This window comes from Primulina huaijiensis, chromosome 8, assembly GCF_012295235.1.
Source record: "Primulina huaijiensis isolate GDHJ02 chromosome 8, ASM1229523v2, whole genome shotgun sequence".
Classification (NCBI taxonomy): domain Eukaryota; kingdom Viridiplantae; phylum Streptophyta; class Magnoliopsida; order Lamiales; family Gesneriaceae; genus Primulina; species Primulina huaijiensis.
This window is the reverse complement of record NC_133313.1, coordinates 19,041,995-19,053,059: the sequence shown is the minus strand read 5'-3', so window position 1 is coordinate 19,053,059 and position 11,065 is coordinate 19,041,995. Positions and strand designations below refer to the sequence as shown.

The 11,065-nt window shown below is 33.8% G+C and overlaps 2 protein-coding genes across 3 annotated transcripts; both read left to right on the top strand.

Moving 5' to 3' along the window:
* The first annotated feature begins 1,168 nt into the window (after positions 1–1,168).
* LOC140983513 (WRKY transcription factor 55-like) lies at positions 1,169–4,972 on the top strand. Its single transcript, XM_073450595.1, has 3 exons — positions 1,169–1,697; positions 2,455–2,583; positions 4,329–4,972. Exons 1-3 carry the CDS (start codon positions 1,207–1,209, stop codon positions 4,753–4,755), a joined length of 1,047 nt encoding a protein of 348 aa, XP_073306696.1. The 5' UTR covers positions 1,169–1,206; the 3' UTR covers positions 4,756–4,972.
* A 1,152-nt stretch (positions 4,973–6,124) lies between these two features.
* LOC140983024 (transcription elongation factor TFIIS-like) lies at positions 6,125–10,522 on the top strand. 2 transcript variants are annotated; one of them, XM_073449882.1, is made up of 3 exons: positions 6,125–6,264; positions 6,792–6,966; positions 9,326–10,522. In XM_073449882.1, exons 2-3 carry the CDS (start codon positions 6,817–6,819, stop codon positions 10,316–10,318), a joined length of 1,143 nt encoding a protein of 380 aa, XP_073305983.1. In that variant the 5' UTR covers positions 6,125–6,264; positions 6,792–6,816; the 3' UTR covers positions 10,319–10,522. The 2 variants fall into 2 exon arrangements, with proteins under 2 accessions (XP_073305983.1, XP_073305984.1); XM_073449883.1 differs by having other exon boundaries at positions 6,153–6,264; positions 6,753–6,966.
* Positions 10,523–11,065: the final 543 nt, after the last annotated feature.

Below are 11,065 nucleotides of genomic sequence, written 5' to 3'. Positions count from 1 at the left end.
ATAGATTCAAGCCCCGGGTCTCATGCAAAACTATATTTAAGTTCATAAATAAAGCTAGAGCTAAAAAAAAAAATTAAGTTACATTAAGTTCATATCGATTTTCGTTAGTCGAAAGCATGCGACGGAGACAAACATCCTTAGTCATCACCAACTCCATCTCCACCTGTATACAATATGGATGACAATGACAAATGCAAAAAAAAAAAAATAAATAATACTTCACAGTTGTCTTTACAATAAATGTACTTCATTATCTGTACCAATAACTTTGAAATAATCTAGGCTGCGATATGAGTGGTTTATTCTCAGTCTGTGTTGACGAGGACATTCATGCACGAAGTTACAAGGAAGAAGGAAAAATAAAATAAAGCTGACTTCTATTGTTTGATTACGAGTAACCCACCTTAAAAATGCTTTTGGATATTTCACTCGCAAAATTCTCTTCTTTTTTGGGAACTTTGGTTTCATTTAATTGAAAGTATGTAATATGTAATTCAATTTGGGGACACTTATTTGGATGAGAATTTATTAGGTAATATTCTTTTATTTTTAATGACGATGAAATCTACTTTACTATTTATATCTTTTTGTTGAAAACTATTATTTGGGATGACATTTACTTGACAATTTGTTACAAATATCCTACATTGAATATTAAAACTAATAAAGAGTAGTTCATAAAGTGGGATATATCATTCATCAGCCAAATCTTTCGAGATGATACATCTCTTGATAATATGTTAATACATCGAATATTAAAATTAAAAATAATAAAAAAATAGCTGGTAAAGCCACGAGTGTGTACTACCCACCTACCTAACGAGTTGTATATCCAGCCTCTCGAGCTTGGAAACTGGTCTTTATTATTAGCTGGATATTTGTAGCATTTTATTGGGGCACACTTTTGATTGGAAGCCGAGTCTTCTCGTGGACTCCCTAGGAAGGACTATGAAAATGGCCCAAGAAATAATGACCAATGACCCAGTCATGATTTCTTACTGCTTCTTGCGTATTGAACACATGTGAATACTTTGAATATTTGGTTCAATTTCCTGAGGCAGCAACCCAGAAGCAAACTGCGTGGACCCTTTTTCCCTCTCATATTATTTATACACTGGATCACAGATATGTTTTTCAAATCCAAATACAGAGATCGAGAAAAAAAAAAAAAAACAAAGAGAAAAAGATTAATCCAAAGTACTGCAGATGGACGATAGCTTAAAATCAATGGTTTTACGTGGGTGTAATTTGGCTACAATTCTTGAACAGAACTTGCCAATTTTAGTAAACCAACCAGATATTCTGGTGAAATCATGTGAAGAAATAGTCTCTGTATTCAGCAATGTGAAGGAAAGAGTCCTTTATGTGGGGCAAATTGGTGTTCAAGAGCTGCATGGGTTCGAGATTGGAGGGGGAAGTCGAGAGCATGCAATGGCTTCGCTTGATTCTCAACCTGCAATCCCAGAAGGTGGAAGCGCGTATGTTAAACGCCTCGATGACCTGCCGGAGAGCAGTGAAATGAAAGGAATGTTCCTTCATGATGAGCGGCAGCGGCGGCAGCTGGGCTTGGAGTTGATGTTCGGTGAAATGCGCGGCGGCGTTGGAGGGGATATTACGGGTGGTTCGAGTGGAGGAATTGGCGGTGAGACTACATTGGATTTCAGCGCAGCCACTTCTTCTCAGAGACAAGGGTCGAGGTGAGAAACCTTAATTTTTCCAAAATATTAATAATATGCATGTACAGTACTTTTATTCGATTATTTATAATCACTTCCTTTGTAAAATTATATTTAACACGTACCTACCTATTCTCCCTTAGATATACGGATGGCGATACTTTACTGTGTTGAAAATACAGCACTTGATATTGTGTACTTTTTACACGAGATGATTACATGATCATCTTGTGGACATCACATCATATGAGATAAATTAAAAAAATTGTCAGATTAAACGAGATGATCATGTGATCATCTCGTATAAAAAATGCACAGCACTTGATGTTGTATATTCAACGCAGTAAAAGATCTAAATCCTTACATATACACGGTTCTTTATGCATGTCTTTACAAATAAATTATGATTTTAGTTTAATACATTTAAAAGTTTTTTGCTAAAGTTTAAGCTGCATGCAGCATAATTAATTTGTTGGAAACTATATAATATTATCTTTGTAATGAAAGTTATTTACAATCCATTTTCATAAAAAAATTAAAAATTCGTGACTTGCATATGATTGATTCCCTGACAATTTTAATGCATGTATATATTATTAGAAGCAAACATGCATGCAATCACAAACTAAAAGAAGACTTCGGGACAGATGAAAATCAGATATCTATTTATAGATATTTATATAGTGTACAAATTTATAGAAAGCATATTTTAAAATAATATAGGATTTTTTTCCCTAAGTTTTTTCCCTAATATTTTACTCAATTAAATTAACCACAGGAAGAATGAACCAGACAGAGTAGTGAAAAGGATAGCTGCTCCTCAGGGTAACACGGATACTCCCCCCGAAGATGGTTTCACTTGGAAGAAATATGGTCAAAAAGAAATCTTGGGACGCGTATATCAAAGGTATTTAGTTTTTTTAATATATATACTCGTCATTTTCATTTGTGTGTCCACCAATGAGATGACATTCATATATTTGATGTGATGAAACATATCCAAATTACTCATATAATATATGAGTGTCACCTTGAGATGAACATGATATTGAAATTATATATATAATATTAGCTTACATTACTATATATAATTTTGAATAGAAAGTAGATTATTTAGATTTCAACGGAACGTGGAACTTGGAAACTTGGACGAAGCTTAGTTCTATTAATTTTAAAAGAATAATAGTTCAGCTTCTTGTGTAACAAAATTGTCAAACTAAGCGGTTTAGAGATGTTCGATTGGTAGAGTGAGTGGACACTTGACCAATGGTCACGAGTTCGATTTCTCATATCAACACCTTCTCGAGCGAACTTGTCATACATGATTTGCATAGTTGTTTACCTGACTAACGTGCTTTGTAGTCTATTGAAATAGTCTTGAAGTTTATCTAGTGTGCACCGAATGATAGCGGTTACGAGTTTTCACGTTATAAAAAAATAGCAGTCAAATTAATTATTTATTAATTATATTTAATATTTACGATGGATTATTCTTTATTTATTTTTATCAGATAAGCATAGGGTCGAAATTAATTTATAAAAATCAATAGATCTATAATTTATATTTTAAAAATATTTCGTGTATGAAGTCACATTGACCCGTTCCTTATGTCAACCACACTTTTGATATCTTGGTTCACTAATTGTATATTTTATTTTACCCAAATAAACGAACAAGCCTAAAATATTTAGCCCTAGCTAGGAGCCAGGTAAACAGTAAAACGACAACTATAATACAAAATTAACGTACTTACGTACGTGTTGTGTGCGTGTATAATATTTTTTTTATTAATTTGATTTATATTAAAATAATAGTCATATTATAATTGTAGAAATTAGTGATGATCATAGTATAATTAGAAGAGATAATATTGAAAATAAGTGACAATTTTGTGAAACAAATGTCAAATTTGACCGTCTTCCCCAGAGATCTCAGATGAGGGACGTGAGAGAGCCGTGTATGATCCAAACTAGATTTAACCAACTGTATATCCTACGTTATTCGGGTAATTTGAGAACAAAATGTAATTGTTTTTTTTTTTTTTTTTTTTGTTTCTGTTCACAAGATTCTTTATATTATATTATATATATGACCAAATAACTATCCCAGTTGAAAAATTATCGAACATTTTTTGATCGTCAAGGCACGATTATTTTTCATTCAACGTAAAAGTCGCGTTTCTATTTTTTTTAATTTTTGTTTGAATCGTAGAAAAGTTTCGATTTCACGAGGTCTGTAAGCGACGATTTTGAAGTTGACCGAATGAAATAATGTCGAAAGAGTCAAGGTCCACCTCACGCTTTGTAAGGGCAACTAACGTTGAATTTGAATATTATTTCGAAAAATAATAGTAAATTTTATGTTTATTATATCTTATCTCATCATTCAAATGTTTTTTTTTTTTTGAATTGAAGTCTCAGATTTTATCTATTATTTTTTTGTAGTTTACGTGAAGAATCGCTGAAATAAATCACTTATTTATCGGTATATTTTTTAGTTTAAAATTAATATCGTTTTAGATCTCGTGTTTTAAAAACTTAGACATAAAATCTTCTACGAGAAGAGGTAAATGTGCCTGAATTTTTATACATATTTAACAACATCATATATTAAAACTTAAATTCTCAAAAATTAAATTTTTTTCATTGCAGGAGTTACTACATATGCACACATCATAAACTACACAATTGCCCCGCCAAGAAGCAAGTTCAAAGACTCGACCACGAACCCTTCATATTCGAGGTCACATATCGAAACAACCACACCTGCCGCGTGTCGTCTGCCGCCACGCCGGTGCTGATACCACCCTCCACCATCGCACCGCCGCCTCCTTTCCCTACATCACTTGTTTCCACGAATATCTCCCACCACCTTGGAGGTCATGTTCCTGCTACCTCCTCCGGAATGGAGGCCGGAAGCAGAGGTGGCAGCGGGCAGTTCAACGACTTTCAGGCCGTGGCGGATATGGCGGATGCTATGTTTAATTCTGGTAGCAGCAGCAGCAATAGCATGGATCTTATCTTCTCCTCCATGGATGAGTACCATAAGTGGGACTCTACCGAAGAAAAGAAAGATTAGTAAATTTACTAAGCTAGCCAATTAATTGATTAATTATATTTTTTGACGGGTAAGGTTAATTTTCATCTTTATTTATTTATTTCATTAAATTTAATTTGTGGTTAAGAAATAAACAAGCTAATTAATTATTTAATTATAGATATATAAGTAGATATTGGTTAATTATACAATATTGAAATTAATTAGTGTCGAATTATGTACTTAAATATCCATAATTCATTCAACATAAAGTGCCTTATTTGTTTATATGTCTCCAATACATTATGCAATTTATTTCCTTATAATTTTTTTAATATTACAATATTTAGTTTTCAATTTATCGATTGCAATAAGAAAAGAATCGATAATATATACAAGGCAAAAACTTGTGTGAGACGGTCTCACGGGTCGTATTTTGTGATACGAGTCTCTTATTTGAGTCATCCATGAAAAAATATTACTTTTTATGCTAGGAGTATTACTTTTTATTGTGAGAATCAGTAAGATTGACCCGTCTCACAGATAAAGATTTGTGAGACCGTATCACAAGAGACCTACTCTAGATACAAAATCGTAAACTTAAAAAAAAAAAGATTGACTCGGAATTAATTTAGTGCGAAGTCATAAAAAACAACTTAGGACAATTTTGAATGACCAAAATATTAAAAAGATGAATCCACACATGGAAAAATTAATAACTCTAAAAATCCCTCCATTAATTAATATTGGTATATGTTATATTAAATAACAAGATAATCAAGATATATCAATAAATTTACTCTAAAAGACCCACGAAATCTCATGAAAATCTTATCGATTTTGTAAGGATTTTACTTAATTAAATTCCCATCGATCAAATATCAATTTCATTCCTCATTTTCTATATTTATAAAATGTTTTTTTTATTTAATTTAACTAGTATAAATCTATATATTTTAATAATAATAAATAATTTTGAGTAGCTATTATTTTGAAATTTAATCAAGAAATTATTTGATAATTAAAAATACTTTTATTTCATTTATGTTTCATTTTGTTGGTACCGATTATTTGAATATAATATAAATATATCGTTCAATTCATATTCTTATTTCATTCTAAAATCGATTCGAATCGTACCTTATTACATTTCAATGTACCAATCATGATCTAAAATTGTATTTACAATTCCAAATCCGACCAAATATCATGTAGCCAAACACACTGTTTGTTAAGAATTCGCATAAAAAGTAATAAAATAAAATAATCGAGATACTAAATTTTTGAATAAATAAATTTTCGTAACGAAGGATATTAACTCACAGGGGCGTGTTTTCTCAGCCGTCGATCAAGGATATTCATCAACCAATCTGCACCGTCTATGGGAGAACACACGTCCCCACAACAAACTCTTGCTTTTGTTCTCTCCTAAGAATATACTGTTTAATATTAGATAGAAAATACACACAATTAAACAGACTGCAGTCTCGGCACGGAAACTAGGGTTTGGAGGCCAAGCTGATGCTGCGTGTGGTTAATTAGTTTTTTGAGGTTTGATTTCGGTTACCCATTGTTGTTTTCAGGTGTTACATTTGTTTTAAAATGTAATTCTTGTGAAGATCTGTTTTTCTGATAAAAAAAAATTTGAGAATCCATGTTTTCTACCTTGTTTTATGTTTCTTGATTTGATTTCTCGTGCCAATTTTCAGTTTTCGTTTCCTTTTTCTATTTTGAACGATAGGTCGTGTTGAATTCTCACGTTGGATCTTTAATTTGGTCAAATATTTGGTTTTTATGTTTGATGTTAAATTATATTGTTTATGCTTCATTTTACAGGAATTGAGTGAAATGTATGAAACTAATGCCTATATCCTTGTGGATGTTAAACTTTATGCATGGACGTTAGAAGTGGGCGTTTTCTTTCTTCAAGATCTGTTTTTTTTTGTTATGTGATTTGATAACTCGTAGAACCAAGTTTGGACTTTTCAGCGCTTGTTTAATTGTTGAGTAAAGATTTTCTTTTTCTTGCATATATTCAGAGGAAAGACTTAATCGTGTCTGTAATGCTTTGCATATAGAGTCGTAGACAGAGATTGAGGAATAATGGAGAAGGAGCTGATCGAGCTTTTTGAGTCAGCAAAGAGAGCCGCAGATATGGCAGATAATTCACCTGGAGAAGTGGATCGGTGTGTTGATGCAATAAAACGGCTCAAGAAGTTCCCTGTCAATTATCAAGTACTTGTGTCAACACAGGTTGTTTTTCCTTCTCCTTTGTGTTGGTTTGTTTCCTTTATAGCTCTTTATTCTTGTCGATTAATTGCTGGAGCATCAAAGATACAGATAACTGTTGTTCTGCTATCTCAAATCTTCAATTTTGGAAGGTGTATTTAGTTGTGTTCGAGGGTACATACCTTGTTAGTCAATTCCATCAATCGGTTGCATGGATTTTAGTAAGTATCTATTCCAATCATTTAAGTTTCTTTGGTTAATTCGGAATGGGAAGTTCGTTTCCAAATGTGAATGTATTTCTAACACCGTTGTGTCTTAGCAGGTAACGTATAATTCTCCTTTTCACCACGTGTCGGTGTTTGAAGAGTTAGTACCACGTGGTCATCTTATAAGTCAAGAGGACAAAATTTAGATGTTTCTTGGGTTGCTTTTTCTGTATAATCTTCCTCGTCTTGCTTCTTTCTTACGTAAAATATTCTGCATGGACTGTGTGTCTCATGGTGTAAGTGGTGAGGGAAGTTAGATTTTGTGCTATTCAAAACGTGTATTTAGTTGTGTTCAAGGGTACATACCTTGTTAGTCAATTCAATCAATCTGTTATACGGATATTAGAAAGTATCTATTCCAATCATTTAAGTTTCTTTAGGTGATTAGGAATGGGAAGTTTGTTTCCAAAAGTGGATGTAATCCTTTTCTCTAACGCCGTTATACGTCTCAGCAGGTAACGTATAATTCTCCTTTTCACCACGTGTCAGTATAACCATGTGGTCATCTTATGACTTATAAGTCGGAGGATAAAAATTTAGATGTTTCTTGGGTTGCTTTCTCTGTATAATCCGCCTCCTCTCATTTCTTTCTTATGTAAATTTTTTTTGCATGGATTGTGTCTCATGGTGTAAGTGGTGAGGGAAGTTAGATTTTGTGCTCGTCACCTGTCATCTTAGACCCTTTCCAGAGCGCTATGCGTCCAATTCATGGTTTTGACCATTCCGGAATGGACTTGGTGGCTATTAATACAAAGTTCTATGTTGTAAAGGGTGAAGTATTGTGTTTGAATGGAAATCACCAGTTTTTCATCAATACGGAACGGGAATGGCCGCCCCTTCATTGCCGAACGATTTTTGAATTTGTTTTCTAAATCAAGATTTTTTAATTTTTTTCACTAAATATTTTTCCAAGATTTCCAATTTCCTGAAGTATTTATTTATTTATCTTAAAAACCTGCAATGGTCATAGCAACTGTTACATGAAATCTTAATGGAACTTAAACAGTAAATTCCATGAATACCTACATAACCGTTTTGGCAACCCATGATTCAGTTACCACCACTTGGCCACCACTCCAAGTTATGGCTGCAGGACTCCCCCTCCGCAGGTACCACCTACTAATATATGTTTACATAGATCCTCACAGAGAGGAGAAAGAGATGATATGGGTACTCTCTGAAAAGATTGACTCTTTCTAAAGACAACAAGGATGATTTTCCTCTAACTATGAAAGTTTAATCTCTCCTCGTCTGTGTTGATCTTCTTTTGTCAGAAAAGGTGTCGAACTAGAAGTAGAAGTAACATCATTATTAGAAAGTCCATCATGAACAAAATGTGTCTTAAAAACCAAGATCCAGAGCTATAAATTTAAGATAAAAAAGTCTCCAAAACACTTCTCGTAATCCAGAACTTTAACATAAAGTATTGAAATGATAAACGAGGATTAAATGGAGGAAAAAGGATCAGTTTATTGGATGGGAGCCATCTGGTAGCAAAGGATAATGATGGGGTGCTGAAGGTGGTACATAAAATATTAGGGGAATCTTGGATTGAAGATTGAGATGCCAATTGTATATTTCAAGCATAGTTGTTATGGCTGTGCCCCAATTGTTGGAAATTAAGGTTGCACTTGGATAAAGGATTTGCCTTTATGGATATCAAATCCATTTGATTGTTTGGATGAATTTAAATCCATCCCTTGCAAATCCACGTAAATACAATGTTAGTCATTTCAAATACATATGTAAATCAAATAATTTCATCCAAGCACAACGTATTAATGTAAGGATGGTTTCGTTAAAAACTGTCATTTTATATAACATATTATTTTGTATCTCTTGGAAAGGGAATTGGTTTCGCCTTGTAAGTATTGGTCTTCTTGTTGCACCATTAGTGTACTGATGATTATTGAAAAGGGAATTGGATTCTCTTTTGTAAGTATTATTCTCGTTTAGACACCATTTATGTACTGATGACTATTGAAAGGAATTGGATTCTCTTTTGTAAGTATTGTTCTCGTTTAGACACAATTTATGGTACATATGAATATTAGTTTTATAAGGTGAATCCAATTATTTAATATTCATTTCTTTCTATTTAATTTTTTGTTTTTCAGGTGGGTAAACGTCTTCGCCAACTGACAAAACATAAAAGCGACAAGATCAAGTCTTTGGCTTCTGATGTGGTTGAAATTTGGAAGGGTATAATTGTTAAGGAAACAATGAATACCAAGAACGGGAGTATTAGCGATGACAAATCTGTGAAAGCTGAACCTTCCGCTGGTACAGAAACTAACGAGCACAAGAAGATTAAGAGAACGAATTCTTCTAAAATCGATCAAAAATCTCTGAAGAAACATGTTATGGTTGAGAGAAACGGTTACTCTGGCTCACCAAATTCTGACAAGCTCATGAAGTCAGAAACTTCAGCTAGCCTTACGAGTGAAAAACTTGAACTTGTCCAGACTACAAAGAATGCGGCTGGAGAACACATACAGGTCAACATGAAAGTTAAAGAGAAAACGAGTTCTGAAATACGAAAACAGGCATCAGACCCGGTTGGTCCTCCAAAGCTCTCTTCTCTTGTTTACTGCAAAGATTCAACTAGGGACAAACTCCGAGAAATTATTGCAGAAGCTTTGTGCAAAGTTTCTGGTGAAATTGATGATGAATCGAGAGAAAAGGCAGATGCATGTGACCCTTATCGAGTTGCTGTTCTAGTGGAAACTGCAATGTTTGAGAAATGGGGCAAATCCATTGGTGCCCAGAAGTTCAAATACCGGTCCATTATTTTCAACATTAAGGATCCGCAGAACCCAGATTTTCGTAGAAAAGTCTTGCTCGGGGATATCGAGCCTCATGCCATTACTGAATTGACGCCAGAGGACATGGCTAGTGACGCAAGGCAGATTCAGAATGAAAAAATAAAAGAGAAAGCACTGTTTAACAGTCAGCGTGGAGGACCTCCAAAGGCTAGCACGAATGAGTTCACCTGCGGTAGGTGCAAGAAGAAGGAAACTACTTACTACCAGTTGCAGACACGGAGTGCTGATGAGCCCATGACCACATTTGTAACTTGCGTAAACTGCAATAATCGCTGGAAGTTTTGATCTAACATCTAGTGAAGTATGGTGCCAGATAGCGAGCTTATTTGCATCATTCATTCAGGTCTTTATTGGTTTATTTTTTACATGGTCTTTATTTAATAGGGGGTCTAAAGAGATGATGATTAGAACTGATATGCTGTAGAAGACTACAAATCATTAATGTCCGAAACTTTGGATCTTGTTTAGTTACCAACTCATTGCTAGCTATGTGGGTTCTAAATCTGTTTTTTTAGTTGTAAATGCTCTTCAGAGATGGTGGTGATGACTTTTAAGAGTCGGCACATATCTCCTAGTCCTCCAAAAAAGGAGGCAAACTGAGCTCGAGTGGTGGCAAGTGATACTGCCAAACTACTAAAAAACTCGTGCTATATTTGAACTCGATTAAAACAGCCTACTGTAATAGCACAATCTAAAATATTTCGAGAAGTTAATGATTGGAATACCGTTTGTATCACTGGATATAAATATAAGTTTCATTGAAAATCTTCCTTAATCTTGGACAACAATGTGAAATCGATGAGTTTCATGTGCTACCATGATATTAGCTGTCCGAAATCGTTTGAAACTCTGTTTTATACACCATAAATTTATGTGGAATATTAATTACGTTTGTAAAAGTGACAACCTTCCGCAAGATATTTAAATGTTTTGATTTGTTACAACCATTGTGTATCTATGTATCCAAAGCATTTGGGGCTAAGTTTCTGGTGTTGAGCAGTGGGATGTTTTAATGTTTCTAAAAACATGCGA